General features: G+C 40.3%; 2 protein-coding genes and 1 pseudogene across 2 annotated transcripts in view; 2 read left to right on the forward strand and 1 right to left on the reverse strand.

Annotated features, from left to right (window-relative positions):
- LOC124968009 (olfactory receptor 18-like) overlaps nucleotides 1-6,486 on the forward strand; it is a 94,930-nt gene extending 88,444 nt beyond the window's left edge. Inside the window, 2 exon segments of the mRNA XM_047530417.1 lie at nucleotides 5,545-5,969; nucleotides 5,972-6,486. Coding sequence (XP_047386373.1) covers nucleotides 5,545-5,969; nucleotides 5,972-6,486 — 940 coding nt within the window.
- Nucleotides 6,487-16,010: 9,524 nt separating this feature from the next.
- LOC124969483 (actin-related protein 2/3 complex subunit 3-like) lies at nucleotides 16,011-16,546 on the forward strand (annotated as a pseudogene).
- Nucleotides 16,547-18,836: 2,290 nt separating this feature from the next.
- LOC124969481 (olfactory receptor 7D4-like) lies at nucleotides 18,837-19,775 on the reverse strand. Its single transcript, XM_047532438.1, has one exon. The coding sequence runs from the start codon at nucleotides 19,773-19,775 to the stop codon at nucleotides 18,837-18,839; it is 939 nt and encodes a 312-aa protein (XP_047388394.1).
- Between the last annotated feature and the right edge of the window lie 6,616 nt (nucleotides 19,776-26,391).

Consider the following 26,391-nt stretch of genomic DNA (forward strand, 5'->3'; position numbering starts at 1 on the left):
CCTAAGACAGGAGCTGCAGCATGCTCTGCAGGCTCTGATGACGGGTAAGGACATATGCTGACCACTCAACCTAAGACAGACACGGTCCTGAGCCTTAGTTTAATAATAAAGAAGGGGGATCTGTCGGGGTTTCCAGGACCCCCAGCCTTGGGCACGGTCAAGATGGCGCCTGACGCTGAGCCAAAAGCGGCCAGCTATACAGTAAACAACCAGCGAATTCCAATGATTGGCTAGTTAACGATGTGATTAGAGCATGCCCCCCTCGTGTACCTATTCTATGCTTGCAGCTGTCCGCGGTTTACCTCGTGTGCTCTCCCCTGATTGGTTGAAGTGTATATAAGCCTGGTGGGTGGGAGAGTAAGGGAAGCAGTAGCTGAAGCTGGGAGGAGCGGAAGAAGCTGGGGGCGGAAGAAGCTGGGGGCGGAAGAAGCTGGGAGTGCGCAGAAGCTGAGAGAAGAAGCTGAGAGAAGAAGCTGAGAGAAGAGAAGCTGGGAGTGTGCGGAAGCTGGGAGTAAGAGAAGTGTAGGAGAGGGACTGTACATAATAAACTTCCAAAGCTTCAGACGTTTGTCGTGTCTCTCTCTGCGGCCAGAGGGAGCGCGATAGCACAGTACCTGCACCACTCAATGTGGGGCACATAAACAATGTTTAGAGCCGAATATATATTTTGATATTATGCCTTTAGAAAAGAATTCAATCATTAAGAAAATAGTAGGTCTATTCATACACACAATTGTCAAAGATAATGTGAGTCTAAAGTGTGTCTCAGTCCAAGGAATAAGACATTCCTGTTACTTCTCTTGGTATCTCTTTTGTTCTTTTGACAATCCTGAAAATCTCTGCCTTTGCCTTCAAACAACTGAATGTTATAGATGCTGTTTAATGGATGTAAGCTCTTGGGCACCAAGGACACAGACACAAACAAGAGCTATTCAACCTTGCCTCTGGGCAATATTCCTGAAATGGTCAAAGTACAGACAGGAAAGAATCAAGTGTGTTGAAGCCACACTCAGTACCACCAGGATTTGTGAACAAGGAAGAGTCTGTTCAAGTTTAGCATGCTTTTGGGTTGAGGTTGTGTCTTAGTGGTAGAGCACTTGCCTAGCATATGTGAAGCACTGGGTTTGATTCTCATCCCCACACACAAATAAATTAATTAAATAAAGGTCCATTGACAACTAGGAAAAATATAAAAAAGCACAAACAGTTTAACATGCTTTTTCTGTTCCAAACATGATTCATTCTCTGGGGATTCAGAGAAGAAAGACAATCATTCCTCTCAAATTACACAGCACATACTGATAGGAGGATAAAATAAAAATGTAACAATATAGAAATAGGAATATGGCAATTTCAGGTCACAACATATTTTTCTTGAACTGTATGAAGAATAACCTTATTATTATTAAAAATCACTACCCTTGGACTGGGGTAGAGGGCTTTCCTTGCAAGCACAAAGCCCTGGATTTGATGCCCAGTACCATACACAAAAAAAGAAACCTCCCCAAAAAATCACTACCCTCTATTTGATTGTATTTTATTCATTCTTCACATTTTAATCACATAGAGAAATTCTAACTCAATAAAGTTATACCAACCTGGACAACATTGCTGGATCTCAGAGACATTAACAACCCGCTTTATGTTGAAGAAATCATGTGCAGAGCTGAAAGTGCTCAGATGACATTGTCAATCACTTGGTGAGATGCAATGATCTTTTCTGTTGTTTCCCAAACAGTAGAATATTTTTAGCAGGAGTCCAGCACTCTTAACTGCATCTCTCAGGTACTTTTTTGCCTTTCTCCACCTACCTAAGTAATAATAAAATCAAGACCCGAAGGTGAGACTCTTTCAGTGACTGAGTAGGTGGGTTACAAGAATGCAGAAGGATGTGAAGAGCCACAGGATGTCCCGGGTGGGGAAAGGGCTCTCTGCTGAACAAGTGTGTACCTCCCATTCTTTGCTGCATTTCTATATCTCAGCCACTCTTCCCAACTCGTTGCTATAGAGACCACCCACTATGAATAGTGATCTACCAGAATCCCCCAAAGGGCAGTGCAGAGAAGAAATTGGTCTCATCCTGGAGTGACGGGACTGGGGGAAAGGATGGTTTAGTCATCAAAGGAACAACCCACCAGGATCCTCCTAGCCAGAATCCCTGCATCTGTAATCAGGCTGCTCAATTCAATCATGGCTTCAGCAATTTTGACCTGAATAACTAACACAGGTTGTACAAAACTTCTGTGCTCCTTTCTCTCCTGTAACAAATTAATGTGGCACTCATTCCTGGGAAAATGAGGGAGATGAATTCCAACAACCTGTAGAGAACACAGGCCTCATTGCCTGGCACTGAGGAATCTCTCAACAACTGTCCATGATGGTCTAGTTTCTATCTTCCTCATCCCCATCTTCTGCATCACCTTCATAAACATTTTTGGGAACTTAAGACATAATTTTAAGGAACATGTTGTCTGCTATCATAGAGAGTTTATGGCATAGAGCAAGGCGGGAGGAAAGCAAAATTCCAAGTGAGATCTCCAGGACCCTCACTTGACCATGTGCACAAACTTAGTCTTCATAGCCGAAACTTAGCACATTGGTATCCTCCCATTTGAGCCCACAAATTGTCATGTTTCTCTTGATGACAGGGAAACAGGCTTTCTAATGGAATTTTCTTTTTTCGATTTTAATTTGTTATAATTAGTCATGACAGTAGAATGCATTCATGCATTTTGATATATTGTAAATAAATGGAGTATAATTTCTCATTTTTCTGATTGTATGTGTTGTAGGATCACATGGGTCATGCAGTCATATATGTACATGAGGTAATAATGTCTGTTTCACTCTACTGTCCTTCCTAAGCAAAAGCCCCTAACCCTCCCTTCCCTCCCTCTACCTAAAGTAACTCTATTCTTCCCTATACTCTCCCCTCTTTTTGTGAGTTAGCATCCACATATCAGGAAAAATATTAGGCCTTTGGCTTTTGGGGTTTGCCTTATTTTGCTTAACATGATATTCTCCAATTCCATCCAATTACTAGCAAATGCTGTAATCTCTTTTCCTTTAAAGTTGAGTCATATTCCATCATGTATACACCACATTTTCTGTGGAATGAACCTAGGTGTCCTTCAACAGATAAATGATAAATAAAATGTGATATATATATTCAGTTTGGGAGCAGAGGAAGGAGATCAAGTGGGAGGGAAGGAGGAATAATAAAACAGGAATGATGTAATGTTGGAAGATATATATTACTAATGGGCTTTTCTCTATCCAGCATCTCATTAGCACTTACTGGTTTACGCTCTGTGTCTGCTGGGCCATGACTAAAGTATGCAGATCACTCCTACCTTGTGCCAAATACCCACAGTTTTTATATCAATACATTCTCAGGAACTTCTTGATGCAGAGAGCCATGGGAAGAGATGACACAGGCATGGACTCCCAGGACTGTAGACCTAACTGAAGAACTGGAGGCACAGTGGATTACTGACAATTTTGTGACCTTGGAGGCCCAAAGCACAGAACTCATGATTAGCCTAATGTTATTCCAATCCCTAAGGAATTCTTATACTAGTGGAGAAAGAAGAAGAGAAGAAAATGAATGTCCACAAATGATTTCTGGCTCTTCTGCTATGGGAGAGAATGTTCATGTGCGCTATTCATTTCTTTCCTTTCTCCTAAGATTTATTTGATTTTATATCCCTTTAATTATCATTAAATTTTAATCTCAAAGTCCTGAAGACCTTTGAATTCTCCTCTTTTGCCATTGGTCAGGGCATAGCTCAGTGGGGTTAATTACTTTCTTATGCAAATATATCTTGTTTTTATTTTAATATGGGCAGAAGGCATTATGGAAAGTAGCAATAGTTAATATTCATACAGAATTTTCTAAATGCCAGGAAATACTCTAAAATCATGGTTCCCAGCCATGTTACACAGCTAAAAACTTTAAGTGCATATTCTAATTAGATTTGTCTGAGACCTAGGGTATCTGGGTATATTAAAATCTCCACAGGAAAGGTAGGAGGAAAATATTGGGGACTGAAGTGGAACTAAATATATCTATGGTTGTATGACAGTTTCAATGACTGTGTAAAAATGATCCCAACAGTACATATAACTGTGATGTGCTAATAAAAATAAGAAATCTCCATAGGTGAACTTACCAACTAATGTGCCCCCGAACCATTAACATTTAAAAGATTTGAAAAATACTTTCTTACAACAGTCATAGGAGGTAATTATTACCCCCATTTTATAGATGATGCAATTGTCTTGACTGTTTACATAATTTCTTTAATTTCTTTGGCCTATGTTCCTAATTCAGTCCTAATGAGACTAACAAAATAATGAACCTAGTTTCCTTCACGGAGCTGAAGTAAGTAACTGCAATCCATGTATCAGGGAATATTCATGCGAAAATCTGTTCAGTAGAAATAATGTTGAGACTCAAAACTATGCTTGGGCCTTTCCTTGGTATTAACATCCTCATCCGTTAATTTGATAAGTTATGACCAGAAACCCCTTGAAGAAGTGTCCAAGGCCCCAATCCCATCCAGAAAAAAATTCAGAAAATGATAAAAAAGAGTGCCTTTTTATATACCATGTATTTCATGAATATTTACAAATAAACCTGCACAAAAATGAAATATTCAAAGAGGTTTCTTATCATTTATAATCTATGAATGATTGACAGGTTCAGTGTGCAATAATGCCACATTTTCTATCAGTGGTACTGTTGATTATGTGAAGTCAATCAAGTTTATCAAAAGGCAGAGGAAGGGGAGAGAATAAGGAGGTAATGGGGAAATGAAGGTGTCCAAATTATGTTATGCTCAAATATGTCACAGTGAATCACACAATTAGGTATGATTATTACACAACCATAAAAAATTTGGAAGTCCACAAAAGCCAAGGATACTTGTTTATTACTGCATACTCTTTAAAGTACACATTTGAAGAGGAGGGGAGTCAGAAAATCAAAGAATGATGAACCATAGAATGATGTGCAGATAACCTGCAAGTAAAATGTCTTTTGATTGTGAACAATCAACCTTGAGTCAATTGTAAGAGAATGAACACCTTAGTGTTTTAAATATCGTAACTCAAGGAATTTGTCCAAAGGACTTAGAACAAATCAAGATATATTGGGCAATTTCTTAATTTCCTTTCATTAGAATGATTTTTAAAATATGAGGATGCTATTATCTATTCTTTATTTTATTTTTATTTTATTTCTGAAAGAGTAGGCTGCATTTATTGAGATCATGGACTTAATTTCTCTAATGCTCCTGGTCTTCTAATATTGTTCATCTGAGTGTCTATATATAGGACCAAAAGGAAGAACATGAATAACACAGATATCAATAATGAAAGTGTCTAAAAAGATCGAATTTTCCATAAGAGTTTTGTTCAAAGGGAATTGACTTCACATTTGAATACTTTGCTTGTGAATTCATGAATTCAAATTTATACAGAGTGCTAGGTGTCTGTTTATGTATTTCCTATTTCCCAACATCTCTTCCCACTCCTCCCAAGGTGTCCAACAAATACAGAACTACAAAATCTAACAGGTGTCTCAGAATTTCATCTCCTGGAACTCTCAGCAGATCCAGACTTGCAGCCCATCCTCTTTAGACTGTTCCTCTCCATGTACCTGGTCACAGTGCTTGGGAACCTGCTCATCCTCCTGGTTGTCAGCTCTGACTCCCACCTCCACACACCCATGTACTTCTTCCTCTCCAACCTGTCCTTGGTTGACGTTTGTTTCTCTTCCTCCATAGTCCCAAAGATGATCGTGGACATCCTAACTCAGAGCAGAGCCATCTCCTATGTGGGCTGCCTGACACAGATGTCTCTTTTCATCATTTTTGCATGTATAGATGATTTTCTTCTGACTGTGATGGCCTATGACCGGTTTGTGGCTATCTGTCACCACCTGAATTATCCAGTCATTATGAGCCCTCGCTTTGTGGCTTCTTAGTTTTGGTGAGCTTTTTGGTTACCCTTTTTGATTCCCAGTTGCACAATTTGATTATCTTACAATTCACATACTTCAAGGATTCGAAAATTTCTAATTTCTTTTTTTACCCTTCTCAGCTCCTTAATCTTACCTGTTCTGTTACTTTCTCTAATAACATTTTCAAGTACACTATTCTTGTCTTTTATGGTTTATTCTCCCTCTCAGGAATTATTTTTTCTTACTATAAAATTGATTCCTCCATCCTGAGAATCCAGTCATCAGGTGGGAAGTACAAAGTCTTCTCCACCTGTGGGTCTCACCTGGCAGTTGTTTGTTTATTTTATGGAACAACCTTTGGACCCTACCTTGGATCAGTGGTATCCCATTCTTCCAGAAATGGTGTGTTGGCCTCAGTGATGTACACTCTGGTCACCCCCATGATGAACCCCTTCATCTATAATCTGAGGAACAGGGACACTAAGAGTGCCCTGAGGAGGATGCACAGGAGGACAGCCTAATCTCAGCCCCACAGAGTCTGGTTGCAAAGTGTTTTGGAAAATTCAGAAATGCTAAACATCTTGTCCTGTCAATGTAACCTATGTGGAAACTCTGTTTTTGCAGTTTCATGGTTTTGAATTTTTATGATATTTCATGGTGAATGATGGTGGTCAGTGTTAGAGATGGAGGCTTGGAACATTTTTTTTAAATGGGAAAATAGTTTTGTGTTAAAAAATAAAAGAATTTCTGGATATGGGCAATGATGATGTTTTCACAACAATATCAAAGTAACGAATGCCTGTCGATGTGTATTGACACTGGTGAAAGTTATTATTTCATTGAAATTTTGAATTTGCACTATTATAAATGGAAATATAAAGCAAATAAAATGAAATGAAAGTAGTGAATAGTACACAGGCACTTCTTTGTCAGTAGTGGAGGAGCTGAAAATATTTTTGAACTTTTTTCTATTTTTCTCCCATCATTGATAGATTTGTGATAATCTAGAAAAATCTGATTGAGTATGAGCTCTGAGACCTGAGTCTCCAAAGTCACAGAAAGGCTCAGCCTCTGCTTCTACCCCTTCCCCTCAGTGCTTCCCAGTTCAGTGGGCTGCATGCCTGTGTCTCCATCTTCATGATCATTTGCATCAAGCACCTGCTCTCTGAGACTGCTTCAGTGTTCATCCTGAGTGGCCATTGCACTCTGTTAGGGAGGTGTGTTGGGTCTGTTCTCCTGGGTATGACCAAACAGATACTCAGTGCTAACCAGCAAGTTCCGGGGGAGATGAAGATTGGAAGAGGGTTTGTCCTATGCATTGTCTCCTCCTCATCAGGAAGAACATGATGGTTTGGTAGACACACAGGAGACTGATATGTGCAAAATCTTGATTATAGAGACTGTGGGTTTATAATCCTGGTGGTGATGGTACCCATAATCTCATGCAAAGCTTTTTTTCTTTTCCTGCCAGAGTGATTCTGTTTCCCAGAGTGTCCTCCACAAAGGGAGTAAATGCCCCATTTACACTTGTCCTAAGCAGTACAAAGGTTTATGAAGATGATGCTGAGGATGAGGAGAGTAACCATCAGTAACATCATGAATTGCTAATGGGAGATTCTGAGTGTAGGGTGTTGACCAGGGTTCTGTGCAGATTATTTGAATTAACCTGCAAGGCTTTCTATGAGGTCTGTATGGCACATCATTTTATTGTATAAATATGGACACAGTTTTTGTGTGTAGTTCTCTCTAGGTTGTTAGGTAGATGAACTGCAGCCACCTTTGACTTGCTCTGTGGATGTGAGACACAGGGAGCATGGGCAGGGCAGTGGGGCAGCTGCCTCCTTCACACCAGCTGCACTTTCACTCTCCTCATTGGGAGAATGAGGACCCCTCATTCCCTGTGCACTTTAGTCCTGGGATATCTGATTGATCACAGGACACCACATGCATGTTGCCTGCTGCACCATGGTTCAGAGGAGAGGAAAAGGTCAAAGAAACAGTAGGGACAATAGGTGGACACCACCTCCATAGGGTATCCCTGGAGCTGCCCACACTCCTGCTACACTCAGCCCACTCAGTGTGAAAAGGAGACCTGGAGACCTGGATTTCATTATGACTCAGGAAAAAGGAGAGTGTTCCAAATGTACTGAGATGTGCCTGCATTTGGGGACTCTAGCACTCTGCATACGTCGTTCCTAATTAGGAAACATCAGACCTGGAGATTCAAAATTAAATTTCCCTGCTGTTTGCTCCGCTTATTGTTTTTTAAACATAGAGAAGGTTGTTAGTGTCATTGAGAAGCAACTTTATCATCTGAGCTGAATTCTGCTTTATACAGTTGCATTGAATACAAGTTAAACAGAAAAAGTTTGTTCCCTGTAACCAAGAATTGAATGTGTAAAACAGAGGCAAGTCCAGGTAGGTAGTCATTATTAATATGGCAAGATCAGTTTTCATTAAATTATGTGGTGACCTAAACTTACTCTTTTCCTGATTCTTGTTTCATTTTACTGTCATCCTCATATGGGAAAGTGTATTCGGAGAGAAACGACTAATCTCTTTCATCTCTGATTCCCCAAAGCCTATACCATGTTTAGCAGAGAGGAGATAAAAGCTGTGTTCGCCATGACTAGATCTTTCCTCTGCTCACACACACTGGGTATAATCAGTGTGGCTTCATTGCACTGGGTGCTTTCATCTCTGTACTTTCCTCATTTTGGTGGACGTGGCATAGACCAGAGATGAGATGCAGTAGCTCCCTTTTGTGTCTGAGGCATGGACACGTGAGCCCTATGCATCCACTTAAGAACATTTACAACATTCAAACACAGGGGTAGAGATTTTCATGAGCCTGGGAAAAGTAGAGTGGGTGCAGAGGGAAGTAACAGGAAGCCCTTGAGCCTGTTTTGAGACATGCGTAGAGGTTCCATCATTCCCTGCTGCAGTGTGCTTTGACAGATGCATTTCTTAGTAGACTGTTATGGTTGGCATGGTTGTTGTCCCCCCAAAGCTCATGGAGGAGACAATGCAAGGATGTGAGACCATGGGTGATGTAACCTGATCAGTGTATTAGTTACTGATCAGCATTAACTGGGTAGTGACTAAAGGCAGTAGAGGGTGGCTGGAGGAGGTGGGCCACTAGGGCTGCCTTTGGGTTTCTACTTTGTCCCTGGTGAGTGGAGCTCTCTCTCTCTCTGCTTCCTGGTCACCACATTCTGAGCAGTTTTCCTCCTCCATGCCCTTCTACCCTGACGTTGTGCCCTGCCTCAGGCCCAGAGCTGCGGACTGAGCGGGACATGGACTGAACCTCTGAAACCAGGAGCCCAAGACTTTTCTTCTTTCAAGTTGTTCTTCTCAGGACTCTTGGTCAAAACAACATAATTCTGACAGACTCTTGGTCAAAACAACACAATTCTGACAGAAATAGTAGACTCACTATTTTCTTAATGATTAAGTTCCTAATATTTTTGAAAGAATAGAATGACCAAATATTTATTAGGTTCTAAACTAGGTTTTTCTGTCATATTTTGTGTGGTGATGGGTGCCATTATTTTTATTTCACTGTTTGTAAATAAAATTTATGTATTTATTTATTTATTTTGTTTATTCATTTATTTGTTGTTGTGGTGTTGGGGATTAAACTCATGGTTTTGTGCTTGACAGACAAGCACTCTACAAACTGAGCTATATCCCAGCCCTGATATTTTTGACTGCTACCTAAAAACATTAAAACTGTACATATTAACACAGTTGCATAGATGAATGTTAAAAGCATGTCTCTTACTAAACTGCAGAAAGTAACTTCCTTTTAGACTCTGAATTTCTGTTTCTCATTACATGGATGGTATTCTCATTTCCATTAAGGCATATGAGTACAGAGAGATTAGAAGATTGACATCATTGCTGTGTAGGAGCCAGTCAATAAACATGCCAAAAGACTCTTCAAAAATTGTTTTAATAATAAACCAACAAGTTAAGTGATGTCCATCCCTGGAATCAAATCCCACTCTGTGGTTAAAGCATTCATTGTAGGTGTGTACACTTCAAGAACCTGATCCATCCACCTGTCATGTATTCCTGGGAACTTGTGTTTTCTCATATTCTTCCTAGGTGAGTCTTAGATGCATTTTATTAAGTTTCTATGAAAATTATCTATGGGTACATAAATCAATTCTGACATGGAAATACTGAAAGGAAAATCCCACCAAATTCCTAACCTTGGTTGCCATTGAGTCAGAGGTGTGTAGGACAATGGAGTCATTTTATGAGAACAGACAGCTCTTGTGAAATGATTCTAGATTATGCAAAATGTGAGTTCTGAAGTAAATAGGATGGACTTTGATTATTGTATTAGTTGGGTTCCCTAGAGGAACAGTCAACAGGACATATGATTATAACAGGGGATTTATTAGATTGTCTTATAAGACCAGAAGCTGGATAATCCACAATGACCACCTGCAGGCTAGAGAGCTGGAAGAATATGTAGCTTTGCAGTCCACGAGCTGGAAGCCCCAGAACAAGAAGGATCAACAGTGCTACCCTAGTCCAAGGCCAAGGCTCCTGGAAACTACCTGAAGAATCACTGGCAGAGTTCACTTTGGAAGAATGAAGAAGCCAGAGTCCATTATCCTCAGACAATTGAAGCAGCAATCAAGAACCTGTTCAAGCAGAGTAGAGCTTGTATCTGCATTTGATTCCTTGTTCTTAAAACTTTTGTTCCATCCAAGTCACCATCCTACTGGGTGGTGCCCCCCATGCTTAGGGAAGGTTTCACCACAGATCCTATCCCACATTCCAATCATTCCTAGGCAAGCACTCATGGACACTCCCAGAATCCTCTTAATCATTGGCATCTCTGAATCCAATTAACTCAACAATTCAAATTAACTACTACAATTATTTCTCATAGGTAGTGGGCCTCATTGACAGTAATAAAAAGGGGTATTAATCAGCCATATTCTACATTCCATAAATATTCCATGGCAGCAGTTATCAATGCTGGTACAAGGTAGAAATTCTGATTAAATTGTTAAGATATTAGTTCAGAGTATTTTAATTATCCACAGATGAAGATATTGATAAATGTGGCAGTGGTTCACTAGCATACTCAATATAAAACATATTAAAAAAGCATTTTTACAGCAACCATAGGATCGTGGGCATCCCAACCGACATAACTGTAGATGAGATTTGGCTCATTCTCTATCTTTTCTTCTCCTATTACACATGAACAAATAGCCTGTAATCCTGTAATTTTCCTGTAATTTTCTCTTTTCTTTCCCAATTATATCATAGAGTGACCTGACAAAACTCTTGACTTGATTCGCCTTCTGGCAGCTGAAGGAGGAGACTCCAGTCCACAGAGTAGGTGAATTGAAAAGAAGATGTGTGGACTAGGTGTAAGAAGGTCAGCACCCAAACTGTCTTCGGGCCTTTCTCTGGTGCCAATGTCCTCAACTTGAATAGAGGGTTTATGATCAGGAAATACTGAGGCTGTCTGATCAGGCTGCTCCAAATGGACAATCAACTGGAGAAAATCTCCAATGGATGTCTTACCCAACAAACATTTCAGGGAGACTCAATGTGCTGACAGAAATAAATCTTTATTGAATAAAAAAATTCAAAAGTGTTTTCTAACATTTCATGCTGTTTTAATCATTGACGGTGTAGTGTACACCAGTGCCACATTTTTGGTCAGTGATGTTCTATGATCCTGTGGATATAACAAAGCAATATTTATCAAAATTTGGAGTTCACCAAGGCCAATGACAGGGTTTATATATCTTTTTTTCTTAAATAAGCCATATGTGGTTGAGCCCTTAAAAAGGAGGGAAACATTAAAGAACCCGAGATGATGAAAATCTCCTGGGTTAACTGGCATCCATCCAGACCCTTTTTTAAAAAAAAAATCATTTATTTATTTATTGTATCACCAAGGAGAATGCTGTACTGTGTTGTTTGTGTAAGGAACTCCACAGAAACCATGCAGGACACAGGAAATCACATAAGGGAGTTTACTAAGCAAACAGAGTGTCTCCCTGCAGGGTAAGAGACAAAATGAGAGGAAAAGAAAGGGAATGAGAAAGGGCATGTGCAAGAAAGTGTGAAAGCCAGGAGGATAGAGAAAGTGAGGAGGAGAGACAGAAGGATGAGAAAAGATGGAGGGGCAGCTATAGTAAAGCAATTGAATTCCTCTGGGCTAACAGGAGACCAATATGGGAGAAGGATACTTGCAAGCTGACTGATGAACCAAGAGCTAGCTAGGATGTTCACAGATTGAAATGTGGTTGGGAGGTGGGGAAAATGGCTGCAAGAGAAAGGGTCAGGGAGCAGCTTTATACATTACATTCCCCTGTTTCTGTTTTTATAAGAAAATATTTTGTTCTCCAGTTCTTTCTGAAGCCTTCTCTCTCCTTCCTGCCTAAGTGACTGGGTCTGATTTTGCAGGTGAGATGTAAAAAGTCCATTTTTTCCTGGGGCAGTCTTCAACTTGCAGACTTCCAGAGGCAGATGGTTTTCATGGACTTCTTTTCACCACAATTTGACTGATCCCCTATTTGTAAACTAACTGTCTGTACCCAATTCTGACTTCATTCACCCCTCTAATTTTAGGAACTCCTTTGCTGTAGGGAAAGGGGGTCGATGACTGCTCTGGCTTCTTCGAGCTGGAAGGGGGCAGTGTGGGGCAAGCAGTTTGGAGTTCCCTTTTTAGAAATTGGGTCAATTGAGGGGTCCAAGGTAGAAGTCCGGTTGGGGAAGAGCAGGTTGTAAAGGCATCTGGGGATGGGTGCTTCTATGAGAGAAGAACAAAAAGACATGAGTCAATCCTCACCAGGGGGTGGAAGAACTGAGAAGTTGTCCCATTACAAGGCCTAGAAAAGGCTGGAGAGGATAAGGCCTTTATTTGGGAACATTCTTTTGCTCTCCAGTTCTTTCTGTAGCCGCTTCTCTCCTTCCTGCCTAAGTGACTGGGGCTGGTTTTGCAGGTGAGATGTATTTTGAGTTGTAGCCCAGGAGAAATTTTAAATGGACACTTTTTTTTTCTTTGGGTTTGAGACTGGTCTCCCACTGCGCCTTCCTCCATTTACATTTCTATGTTTACCTTGACTGAGGTCTGAATCTGAAAGGGGCTAAAATGTTCTAGCAGAAATTTGATGCTTAGGTCCTTCTAACCCTTTTTCCTGGTTCATAATTAATTTAGGTTTGGATGCAGAAAATTGTCAAACAATTATCTTCCACTAATTGTGGGGAATGGGACTGCTTATATTACATGGGGAAGCAGGGGAAGATGGAGAAGCAGGATCTGGAGGCACTTGAGCCTGCAGGAAGAGCTAAGAAGCAAGAAAGAAGAGACTTGAAGATAAGGAATCCCTTTCCATCTGCCTGCTCGGTCATAGAAGCTGTGTGCCATTACACAAATGGATTCTGCTGGCTTTAAGTACCAGGGGTTGGGCAAAGGATTCCCAGGGTGGAATCTGCCAGACTGGAGGACCAGATTCCATGGTGGGGACTGATACAGCCGAGTCTGTGCCCTGGCATCCCGAGGCCACAGAATAGTCGACTGGAGATGAGAAGGTGGCACAGAGATGGTGTCATCACACAAACATCAATGTGGGGCCAGGCAAAAGCTGAGAAGAGTTGAGGACCTGATATCAGTGTTTTTGACTGTGAGTGCGCGAGCGTGAGATGAGCCTCAACCCTGAGAGAATCTCCACCATAAAATCAGGAATGCACCCGGCAGATAAGACCGACTATAGGGGCCAGCCATAACTATAAAAGTTGTGACTGGGGGTACCCCCACCCCTCAGTCACCTCGAGGGTATAAATCGGCCTAGGGCAACTGGCCTAGAGGACTCACCAATCTGAAGTCCGGTGATGAATGCAGAGCAGAGTGTCCAGGCAGAATGGAAGGTGGGGCTGTGTCCAGGGGACACTGGGGCGTCAGACGGGGTTCCACTAGCTTAAGACAGTGGAAGATCCCATCTGAGTCACGGCACCAATGTAAGGCATCCCACAAAAACCACGCCGGACCCGGGAAATCACATAAGGGAGTTTATTAAGCAAACAGAGTGTCTCCCTGCAGGGTAAGAGAGAAAATGAGAGGAAAAGAAAGGGAACGAGAAAGGGCGTGCACAGGAAAGTGTGAAAGTCAGGAGGATAGAGAAAGTGAGGACGAGAGACAGAAGGATGAGAAAAGATGGCGGGGTAGCTACAGTAAAGCAATTGAATTCTGCTGGGCTAATAGGGGACCAATATCAGAGAAGGATACTTGCAAGCTGACTGATGAACCAATAGCTAGCTAGGATGTTCACAGATTGACAAGTGGTTGGGAGGCAGGAAAAATGGCTGCAACAGAAAGGGTGGGGGAGCAACTTTATACATTACAGTTTGTCCTGGTGGTAGATGTGGAGATGCACTTAGAGATCAACAAGATCCACAGGTTTGCAAATTTAACAAGATTAAACGCCTACAGAGGGGTATCACAAATAAACTTTTAAAGGCACAAGTTTTTAAGTCTGGGGGAGAGGCATGGCTTAAAGAATTGACATGGCAAGAATTGACAATGTCTGCTTTTGTAGTTTGAAGTACTGAGTAGGAATTCAGGCCCTTGTGCATGCTGTACAAGTGCTCTCTCACCTAGTGACATCCCCATCCCATTTTTAACTTTTATTTTGAGACAGGATGTTGTCAGTTGCTGAGGCTGGCCTTGATCTTGTGATCCTCCTACCTCAGCCTTCCAAGTATCTGGGATTACTGGTTTGCACCATCACATCCAGCTACTATGTCTGTTTTGAAGACATCATCTAACCCTGTGAATAGCTCTTCCAGAAATAAATTATATTCCTGGAAGAGACTGAAAATTCAAGGTGTGTGCAGTCTAGAGAAGTTGGTTCACTAGTGAGATTTATTGTACTTTAAAATGTTTTTCATTTTGGAATTTTTCTGACCCAGAAATATACTTTCTATTTCAGCAGCTTTCTCAAAACAGCTGAGCGAATGACCATTCCCAAACAATCACTGTTAACTGTAAATCAAAGTGTCATGTTTCCTCAGTTGTGCTATGGTTCTTCAGTTTATGTTCCTCCTATCACCCATGAAGTATTATCCACCCCCAGAATGATGGTTAAAGGCACTCTACCAAAAATAATTACTGCAATCTGTGGCAAACACTTGTCCTTTCTAACTTAAGTGCCTTTGGCACTGGTTCTATTTCATGTGCATTGGAGAAATTATTCAATATCCTATAAGGCAAAGCAAAGACAATTCAACTTTCACACACCCAATAACCTCTTCCTTCACTGAAGGGAAAAACTTCTTAGAAATTAAATGTAAAGTTTGGGTATTATCAGGACTATATAAAAGACCTAGATTTCTTAAGTTGTATTTTCAAGATAAGGAATCATAGAATGAGGGTTGGATTTAAATGATCTACAAATAATAAAGGATAAAAAAGTGAGGATAGAAATTTATCATGCAAATCCAAGAAAGACTAAAGTTAGGGTCTTTCCGTATTCATTAAGGACATTCATCGTGTGTTGGAAAATTAGAAAAGGCAGAAAGGAAATGATTTATTTACTGCACAAACAGCTCTTTGAGGTTTCATTCAACATGTCCTTTACACTACACTATGGTGAAACTCCTAATGTCTGATCCCATCTATCCATTATGAAATGACTGCAGTTTAATATTAAAAATTCAATACCACCCATTTGTATTAAAAGTTCTCATTACCAAGCATCCAGCTATCCAATCCAGGTCCATATGTATGCTGTTTAGTTACATAGTCCTGCAGAATTTATTTCTAACATTTATCCACACAAATAAAAAGGACTTTTAATTCCATATCCAACTTAATGGCATACATACTCAGGTTTCATTACAAAAATCAATTACGAATCAATGTCTAAATTCATCTCTCTGAATCACAAAGCTCTCATGGCTGAAATGTGGGTAGTTTCCAAGAATCATAATTCCTGAACAACCAGTGTTATCAACTTCAAAGTGACTGGGCACTCATCTGGGTCCAAACCACAGCACCACCAAGATGCCAGCTTACCATTCTTCTCTCATGGACCCTGACATCAAACTCATTGGAAACATGGCCCTGTTACCTATCAGAAGTCAGTTCAAAGGACATGCCCCCAGAGAGACAAAAGATACAGATATTGTGCATGAAACCTTCTATTACTTCAAGGTCAATGTCTTCTTCAAAAACTCTGAAATTAAGAATGAAGCTGATAGGACCTCGATGTATATCACCCTCTACATTTCTGAGTGTCTAAAGAAACTCCAAAAGTGCAACTCCAAAAGCCAAGGTGAGAAAGAAATGTGTACCTGGGAATCACTAATTTTCCCATTCCTGGAAAGCCAGATTTTCCCCTTAATGCAATTTATGCCAAACCTACAAACAAACAGGAAGATGAAGTCATGCCAGCCTACCTACAGCAGCTAAGGCAAGAGACTGGACTGAGACTTTGTGAGAAAGTTTTTGATCCTCAGAATGATAAACCCAGAAAGTGGTGGACTTGCTTTGTGAAGAGACAGTTCATGAACAAGAGTCTATTGGGACCTGGGCAATAAAGGGAGCCTGGGCAATAAAGGGAGCCTGGGCAGCCACTGTCTCCAGCACCTTGGACAGCATTTTACAGCAAGTTGTATACAATCCTTTTTCTTTATTTCATAAAGTTAATATATAGAAGAGAGAAGAGAGCATGTCTTTAGTTGAAAAGCTCTTGATCAAGAATTCAGGGGTGTGGGGTGAGTTGTTGAAGGTGATTTGAAATTTTCTGCAGTATTATGCTGGTGCTTAATAAAAATGAATAATAATGAATAAATTTCTCACAATTCATGTCAGAAAAAAATGACTGGGCAAAGGTAACTTAGTTAATGACTTCTTCACTAGGTGATAACACACACACATGCAAATCTTTGTGATGTATTCAGCAGTGGGAGGAGTACTTCCTTTGTGAGCTGACATCAGAAGTCCCTGGTGCACTTACCATATTTGGGAACAGAATGACTTCAATTTATGATGAGGCTGTGGTGAGACCCTGTGGCTACAAGAGAAGCAAGGTGGATATTTTTGACTCCAGGCCTAGGAGCAGACTCAACTATTGTTGAGTTTGTAGGGATACCCAGTGCAGAGGAGAGGTAGGTGTGTCCACCTGCCATTTGTTGTATAGGGAGTTTTGCCAGCAGGCTGTAAGTCTTGAGGGGCGGGGGCCAGACTGGAAAACAGAGGGACTTTTCTCTTCTCTTGGTGTGCTTTGAAACCAATGTCTTCATAGTGGGGTAGGCCTGGCCCTCTCACCTACTTGCTTATATCAATAGAAGCCACCTGCTCTTTTATGAGCTGTCCACAGGGCTTCTCATGGTGAGAAACTGAGGGAGGTCTCTTGCCATCATCCAAAAAGGACCTAAATCCTCCTCATTACTTGAGGACGACATGAGATGGCTTGATTAAGATAGGAAATGCAGATAATAGAAAAAGTGTGGGATTTATAGCCATGAGATGACTGTAATCCTACTTAACCCCTTACTGTATGCTTGTCAGAAACTGGAATATTTGAGGCAGTTGAAAGTTACCAACAACTATGTAAAGATCAGCACTTTACACAATACCAACATATATCACTCCTATAAAAAGTTAGAAATGAATTCTTCTCTATATTAAAAAACAAAAACCAGTGCATAAAATCTCAAAGCACAAAAAAGTAGTGTGGTAATAAAATAAGAAGTTCTCCTTAGAGACAGGAATCTGAGTCTTTTTTGTTTTTTTTTGGTGGTACTGCAGATTGAACCCAGGGTCTTGTGCATGCAAATCAATCACTCTATCAATCAAGCTCTGCCTCAGAGACATAAATCTGAATTGCAAAAATGAAAATAGTATCAGATTCTTGTCATAGAAAAGAATTTTCTCCCTTATTGACCTGATTCATTAAATGGATTTACAAATGTTAAAGACAGACATTGAGCTTTCATTCTTTTAGGTACTGACAGATTTACTTCATTGACTATGAATTCAGGAACAGAAGGGCAGTGACTATGACTCGATGAAATGGAATTTTTTTTTGACAAGTATGTTACTTTAATTTTTAAATTATTTTTTAAATAGAATTCACACAACCCCAAATTCACTCATTAAATTATAAAATGAAGTACTTTTAAACATACTAACATGGTTGTGCAGCCATCACCACTACCTAACTCCAGAATGGCATCATATAATACATGGTCTATATTTGTGTGGCTTCTATCATCTAACATAATGTTAGATGTCAAGATTCATCTCTATTTTGGCTTGTATGAATATGTCATTCATTTTTATGATGTGGATATATGGATATATCACATTAACTTATCCACTCATCATCAGTTGATGGATATTTTAGTTTTCCTAGATTTGAGAAGTTATGAATAATTGTACAATGAACAGTTTTATGGAGCTTTCTGTGTGAATGTTTTCAGTTGTCCTGGGTATATACCTAGGATTTGAATTACTGACTCATATGATAACTATGTGATGAACTATTTGAGGAACTAAAAATTCTGTTCCCAAAGTGGTTACAGCATTTTACATTCCCAATGGTTTGCTCTGAAAGTTCTAATTCTCTGTGTCCTTGCCCACACTTGTTATTGTCTGTCTTTTCTATTATTGGGTGTGGAGTTGTATCTCATTGTGGCTTTGATGTACATTTACCTCACCAATAGTGCTGAGTACTTTTTCCATGAGTTTGTAAATGTTTTGGGAGTACAAGAAGCTACAAGATAATATGTCATTTAGCATATTATCCATATTGTCATTTAGAGGAGAAAAAGAGCCAGAAATTAAAATTCAGTGCATTTGCTTTAGTCCTAAGCTGAGTGAATATCAAAGACAAGAGATTGTTCTGCTGAGGAGTCTCCCAAGGGCCCCTTTCACATCTTTGTTCCTTAGGCTGTAGATGAAGGTGTTCAGCATGGGGGTGACCACAGTGTACATCACAGAGGCAATTGTGCTTCTCTGTGGAGAATGGGCCACAGCAGAACTGAGGTAAACCCCAAGCCCTGTTCCATAGAACAAGGAGACCACACAGAGGTGGGACCCACAGGTGAAAAATGCATTATACTTGCTTACAGAGGAGGACATCTTCATTAAGGAAGAGACAATCTGAGAGTAGGAGTAGAGGATCCCAGCAACAGGAAATACCACCAGCAGGGCAGTTGAAACATACAAAAAGATGATACCAATGAGGGCATCAGACCGGGCCACCTTGAGAAGTTGAGCCACCTCACAGAAGAAGTGAGGGATTTCAGTGCCTGTGGTGAAGTTCAGTTGCTTAACCAGGAGAGTAAGAATCAGGGAGAACCAGAACATGATGATCCAAGACATCAAAACCAGGAGGACACAGAGTTGGGAGTTCATGATGACTGTATATTTCATGGGGCAGCAGATGGCCACAAACCGGTCATATGCCATGATGGTCAGTAGCATATTATCCAATCCAACAAAAATCATGAAAAAATATACTTGAGTGAGGCATTCTAAGTAGGAAATCTTTTTACTATGTGCATGAATGTTCACCAGCATCTTTGGGATTATGGTAGATGTGAAGCAGATGTGAATCCAGGACAGGTTGGAGAGGAAGAAGTACATGGGGGTGTGGAGGTGGGAGTCAGAGCTGATGGCTAATATGATGAGCAGGTTCCCAAGCACTGTGACCAGGTACATGGACAGGAACAGTCCAAAGAGGACGGACTGCAGTTCTGGATCCTCTGAAATACCCAGGAGGAAAATCTGTGATAATATTGTGTGGTTTTCTACTTCCATGCAGCTGGTGTATCTGCTGGGAAAGGAGACAAAACATGTCAAAAAAATAGCCACCTGGCACGTCAGGCAGTTACCCTTTATAACATCATCCTGGATCAACATTCTTCACCTCTATTTAATCCTGAAAATGTCCATTTCCCTCAGACAAGTGGTAGCCCATTTTACTTTTAATGTCTATATTCATTCACATTTCCTTTAATGTTGCACATTTTTTTTCTCCTTTTGTATCATTGACTTCTCATATTTGGATGTATGGATATAAACTAATTTTTATTTGATATTACTATTCGAGAATAAAGATATGCCACCTATTTTCCTTATCTTCAAACTCTTCATTGTAAAACCTCTAAAATAGAGTTTAAAATGGATTTTTAATGCATGCAACATTTTTTTGTGTGGCTTGATACTTTTTAGTGATGTGATAGGTAACTTTCAATATATTATTTTTTAATTTTTAAAGACATAGCTATTATTGCTTCATTGTTTATAGGTTAAAAACTGCCTCTGTTGACAGTAAGAGTCCAAATAAATGATAACTTTTGTCATTATTATTGTTATCATTATTATTAGTAGTATCCTTTAATGTAATTTCTCCCAAAGCACAGTGTAGAGCTGAGATTAAGAATTGACTTACATGGTCAGATTTCTGCATTAGAATATGGGTGCACAGATATACTTGTGTCCTTGGGAAAGTTATTCAAACTCTTAACTGTGAAGTATTCACCTCTACAGTAGAAGCAGTAGATACTCACTCTATGGCAGCATTGAAGCCTGAAGTTAGATGGTATGATATCATTGATCTCCTGTGGTTCTTGTGACATACAATGAGCATTCCATAAATGTGAGCTTTTGTTCTTAACTTCCCAATAAATCTGTCTTGCATAACTATCATTCATCAGTATTCCCTCTAACGTGGATGAAATTCTGATCATTATAAATGCAACTGATTTGTTACCTCTTTTGACTCCAAAGAGCATTTCCAATTAATGAGGATCTCTATGACTCCATCTTTGAGTGAATGCACACGCAGTGAACTTGTCCACAAAGAGGTGAAAGCATGTGGACTGCACAGGAAAGGGGACAAAGGAACATCATTAAACAAGATACAAGGCATATGTGTGTGTGTTCACGTGACCACGCCCTTGTGAGGTGTGCACTGTGTGAAAATCTGCAGAATTAACGGCCACAATGCATAACAGATGGAACTGATAATAATGTTCAAAGATAATATAAATAAAATCATATTATTAAAAATTAAAAGGCAAAATGAAGATTCACTAATACTTATTTGTATTCTCCAGAAAAGAAAGGGTCAATATTATGAATAATTAGGAATTGTTAATTAATTACAGAAAGGTAAGGCTCATTGAGGATGAATTTAGTCTTTGAAAGTGGGAGGGAGAACCTTTTCTGAATTATTTGGTGTTGGAGGAGATTTGAGAGGTTGGTGTGAGGGAGAGCAGGAGGAGGATCAGGAAGGATGGAGAGTGGGAGACCCCTAGTGAAGCTTCCTCAGCCTCAGTCCCCATCACAGGCGTGAATTCAGGTTCTCTGTGGCCCTGGTGTGACACTTTTGTTTCATCATTTGCCTTTCCAGGGACTTGCACGGTGCCAGTCACATTGCAAGTGCTGAACAAATACAGATGGTTGGTTGTATAATAGACATCAAGACAGAAATGTCCAACACAAGAAACCTTCAGAGTGTCATATGCCTAGGTATTGACCAAACTAGCAAAGTTACACAAAATGCATAAGGATCCATTTAGAAACAAAAACACATGGTGAACAAGGCATACCAAACCAACGAATGGAAGCCTGCATAGCATAATATTTATGAACACAATTCATAGGTCAATGAAGAAGAATGAAAACATAAATGCAATAGATAAATTATACTTTACAAAATTTAACATGCATTTATGTGATTAGAATCCAGGGCTGAGATTGTCAGTGAACAAAGAAAACAAGGACATTTTCCTAACCCATTAAATAATGGATGTTTTCAAACCACATTAATGCTACATTAAACACTAGAGCATTTGTGTTGAATTCATGAACATGCCAAAACAGCCTCCTCCAAGCCTCGCCCTTCCATGTTTCTCTGGAAAAAAGATGGAAAATGTGGGAAAGAATAATGAAAAGAAACTGGGCTGATTATTAAATGTCAGAAATAATGTCATTACTGGTAGATGCCACTGTGCACAGTAAGATGATATGATAACTATAAAATATAGAACTAATCAAAACTATCTGCCAGAAAAAACAGGGAACATAAAAGAAAACACCAATCTGATTTGGAACAAAGCAAACTATACCCTGTGCATTGTCAGTCTTTGGTGAGGAGTTAATGTATAAATAATTGGATGAGGGAAATGTGACAGGCCACAGTTTACAGGAGAGGGATGACAAATTGGGATTCACCAGAATACAGCTCTTATTGGAGGACTGCTGTAGAACCCAGAGTGAGAGAAGGAAACAGAAAAGGTGGGAGAGACACATCTCAGTGGACACTGAATCTCCTTCAAAGTGCGGGGACTTGACCTTCACAGAGTAAAGAAATATGGGAGCCTCCCCTTCTCATTATTCTGGTGGCAAAGCCCAGGACCCACATTCTCTCCTCTTTTCCTGTTTCTCCAGCCTCGCTGAGACACACAACCTCTCTCCAGTGGTTGTCACCAAGGCTTTCTCTTCTCCACCATCTGTACTCAGGAAGCTCAGGTGTGCTCTCACAGAGGCTGAGATCAGAGGAGTTCATGGGAATGGCAACAGGGGCAAGTTCACAGTTTCTTAAATGTCTAGATTTGATTCTGTGAGCAACTAATTAAATAAATTGGTCTATTTTCTTTTTACTCTCCAAGCAATTTAACTCCCTTGGGGTACAAAGAAGAAAGCAGAGTGAAAAAATTGTGGTCAATTGTGTGTCTATTTAAGTCAAATTTATTTCCTCCAAGGATTTTTTTCCTTTAGTTTGATTTCAAAGTCACAAGGTTTGCACAGTATCAATTTCTACAAGGAAACCATCCCAGGAGCAATCTCTCAGTGATATTCCTCCTTAGAAGAATCATCTGAGGTCATATGGATCATATGGTATCCACAATGTTGTCAAGGAAAAGAGGTTATTTCTTTTTATTTTTTCTCAATTTTTTAATTTCAAATTTGTATCTTTTCAAGATTTCAGATAAAATTGTATGCGCATCATGTACAACATGATATTTGTTAATGTCACATATTGTGGAATGGTTAAACCTAGACAATTATCATAAGCATAACTTCACATATTTTGTGGTCAGAATGCCTAAGGTCCACTCAGCATTTGTCAGGAATACATGATACCATCATTAGCTATAGTCACTGTGCTGTGCAGTTTAGCTATTGAACTCATTCCTCATGTCTAATTGGAATTTTGTTTTCTTTGCTCAACATGTTCCCCCTAAACTCACTGACTCTCTGGGCCACTGGTAATTGCCATTCTTCTGTCTATTTCTATGAGATCCACTATGCAAAGACCACAGAAAAATGAGAGTACACAGTGTTCATCTTTCCGTGACTGGCATATTTCCATTAATACATGTCTTTTTGTCAATCTACATTGAGGTAAATGGCAAGATTTCCTGCCTGTTTTACCTGCATAGAATTGTCATGTATATAGGCCATTTTTAAAAATCCATTCATCCATTCATGGACACATAGGTTGATTCCTTATGTTGGCTATTGTGAAGAGTTCTGCTGTAGCACTGCAGAGAACTTCTTGACATTCTGATTTTATTCTCTTGGCAGATATGCTCAGTAGTGAGATTGCTGGATCTGATAATGCAGTTCTATTTTTAATTTTCTTGAGGAACTTTTGTACTGTCTTCTGTACTGGTTGTACTAACTGTTCCCACCAATGCTGTGCTAGGGTTCCCTTTTCTCTGCAGTATTCCTGACCCCTTTTCACTTGCTTCTCCTTCTGCAACTCCTGTCTTATGAAAGAATATTTCCTTCATGTTGTTCTGTAATCTGACTTCAGATCTACCAAGACTTTCTTCAGCATAACTCAGTTCACTCTTGAAACTTACCATTAGATATGGAAAATGAAAAATCCCCAAGATAATGTGGACAGAATAAAGGGGGTGAAAATGAAGGCCATGCACCTATAACCTTCATCTCCCAAGACCAAGGGTCTCCAGATGCAGACTGCATATGGGGGAGGAAGTGTTTCATCACCCCTAAAGTGACAGTCCCTAGAAAGCATTATTCCCTTCAAAAACAGATCCTCTCCAGCTGCCATCTTTAGACCCTTGACCCAGAGGTCAGATCCCAAGCCCTCAAACTGACGTTTTCACTGATGGAACAGACCTCAAATTCCTGAGAGACCAAGAAAACTGATATGCTCGCTAGATCACCCCTCAAAATAACCTATATAAACCCAGTCCCTTTCTTTGTTCATGGACTCATTTTCCACCAAGAAAGTGGGTTCCACAGTGCTATTTCTGAAAGGAGTTCCACGAAAACCACACCAGACATGGGAAATCACATAAGGGAGTTTATTAAGCAAACAGAGTGTCTCCCGGCAGGGTAAGAGAGAAAATGAGAGGAAAAGAAGGGAAAAGAGAAAGAGCACACACTAGAGAGAGTGGAAAGTGAGGAGGAGAAAGAAAGCAAGTGAGTAGGAGAGATAAAGGAACAAAAAAGATGGCAGGGTAGCTACCCTGAAGCAGTTGAATTCTGCAGGCTAACAGGGGACCAATAATGGAGAAGATACCTGCAAGCTGACTGATGAACCAATAGCTAGCTAGGATGTTCACAGACTGACAAGTGATTGGGAGGCAGGGAAAATGGTTGCACCGGAAAGGGCAGGGAGAGCAGCTTTCAGACTGACAAGCTAGGTTGTGATGCAATGGAAAGGGTGGGGAGCAGCTTTGTATTACAATTTCATCCCTGCATCCCCTGATCCTATGTGAAATAAACAGATGAGATGATTCCTTAGGTCTGCAACCTGCCCAGCCTTTCTGTGCTAACATTATTATTTTTTAAAGTTCAGTCATTGTAGTCTTCATACTTACATAACCATGTCCTTCATTCTTTACAGAGCTTCTTTGGCAGGCAGGGATCTTTATTATTTTAGTCTAGTCTGTGAATCTAGAAGGGCCAGGTGCTGTTGTTCTTAGTGTCACAGGAGGGTGGGGAGCTGAAGCTCCAATCCTCAGTTCTGTGTTCTCATGAAAGAAAATGTGGAGTCAGACAAAAAAAGCCAAGAAAGTTAATTTTATTATGAGTGAAAATAAACTAAGACTCAAACCAAGAACACACTAAAGAGAGTCTCCAAGCAGAGAGTGACATAGGAAACAGTGCTGTTTCCACATTTATTGCTGCCTGGTGTTTACCAGGAGATCTGGGGTCTGCCTTTAGCAGTCTTCAGCAAGTAGCTGTGCAACTCCTCCTCCATCTTAGAGCTTTTGACCCTAGGGGGTCCTCTCTGGAACTGTCATGCTAAACATCCTATTCAATGTGGGCTTCATCTACAAGTCCATCTTATGTTAATGTGGGTGCTGCGATCAATGACCAGGCAGACTTAATCTTAGTGCACCTGTGCTATTCATGAAATTCCACTTCTGAAGTACATTCAGAAACCTGGGGTCTTAAATTCTAACTTTTCATCCACTTCAGTAGACACTGCTAGGAGTTAGTCCCTTGATCTATCTTTTCTTTTTTATTTGTTTTTTAAAATATTTTTAGTTGTCGATAGTCATAACACCTTCATTTATTTATTCAAATGTGATGCTGAGGATCAAACAAGTGCTGGGCAAATGCTCTACCATGAGCCCAAAACCCAGCCCTGATCTTTCTTTCTTGATGTATTTTTCAGTCAACTCCCTCTGTTTCCACCTGTTTAGTCTCAGTTGTTGTTGTGAAGTTAATTCATTGTTCATTGAAGGCAATTAAAAAACCTATAACCAATATAACCTTTCTGTTATTGGTTCACATTTCACTGCTCATTGCTAATTCCTACCTTGCTGTCAGGTTCTCCTTGCCTGGGTTGTTGTCTTTGCTCTGTGGTCTGCTGAGGTTGATGTCTGCTCTTCAAGTCCATGTGACCACTGACTGCCCTCTGCAGGCACAACAAGGACCTTTGATGGGGTGGGGATGCAGAGTGCATTCCCAGGCAGTACCAGTAGTTGGGCTCTGCAATTGGGCAGAGCTGCAGGCTGGCTTCTTTAGGACAGATCGGTCCAGATTTTATGCTCCCAAGAAATGCATGATTGAAGCTTACCTTCCCGCACGGCTGAGATACTGGGTTGGGGGTTGAGTCTGGGATGAGCAGTGTTTGCACTCTGTAGTTGATTGTGTCTAGACTCTAACCTCTACAGAAATGCAGTGATATACCTCACTTCGGGTAGACTATTCTGCTCTTACTCCCAAGACTCCCCCATAAAGTTGGAACACAGCGGGCTTCCTGGAAGGCATCTCGGAATACTTTAATGGCTGCTTGACTGCCTCCCAGTTTTCCTTTCCCATTGTAGGAATTGTGGACCTTGGGAATCTTTCCTCTGGCCCAGTGCTGACTTGGGGGAAACAGAGAATAGATTCCATAAAATGAGATTGTAACAATGGTCCACTATGTGCTGTGAATATA

The sequence above is a fragment of the Sciurus carolinensis genome, chromosome 17 (assembly GCF_902686445.1).
Source record: "Sciurus carolinensis chromosome 17, mSciCar1.2, whole genome shotgun sequence".
NCBI lineage: Eukaryota > Metazoa > Chordata > Mammalia > Rodentia > Sciuridae > Sciurus > Sciurus carolinensis.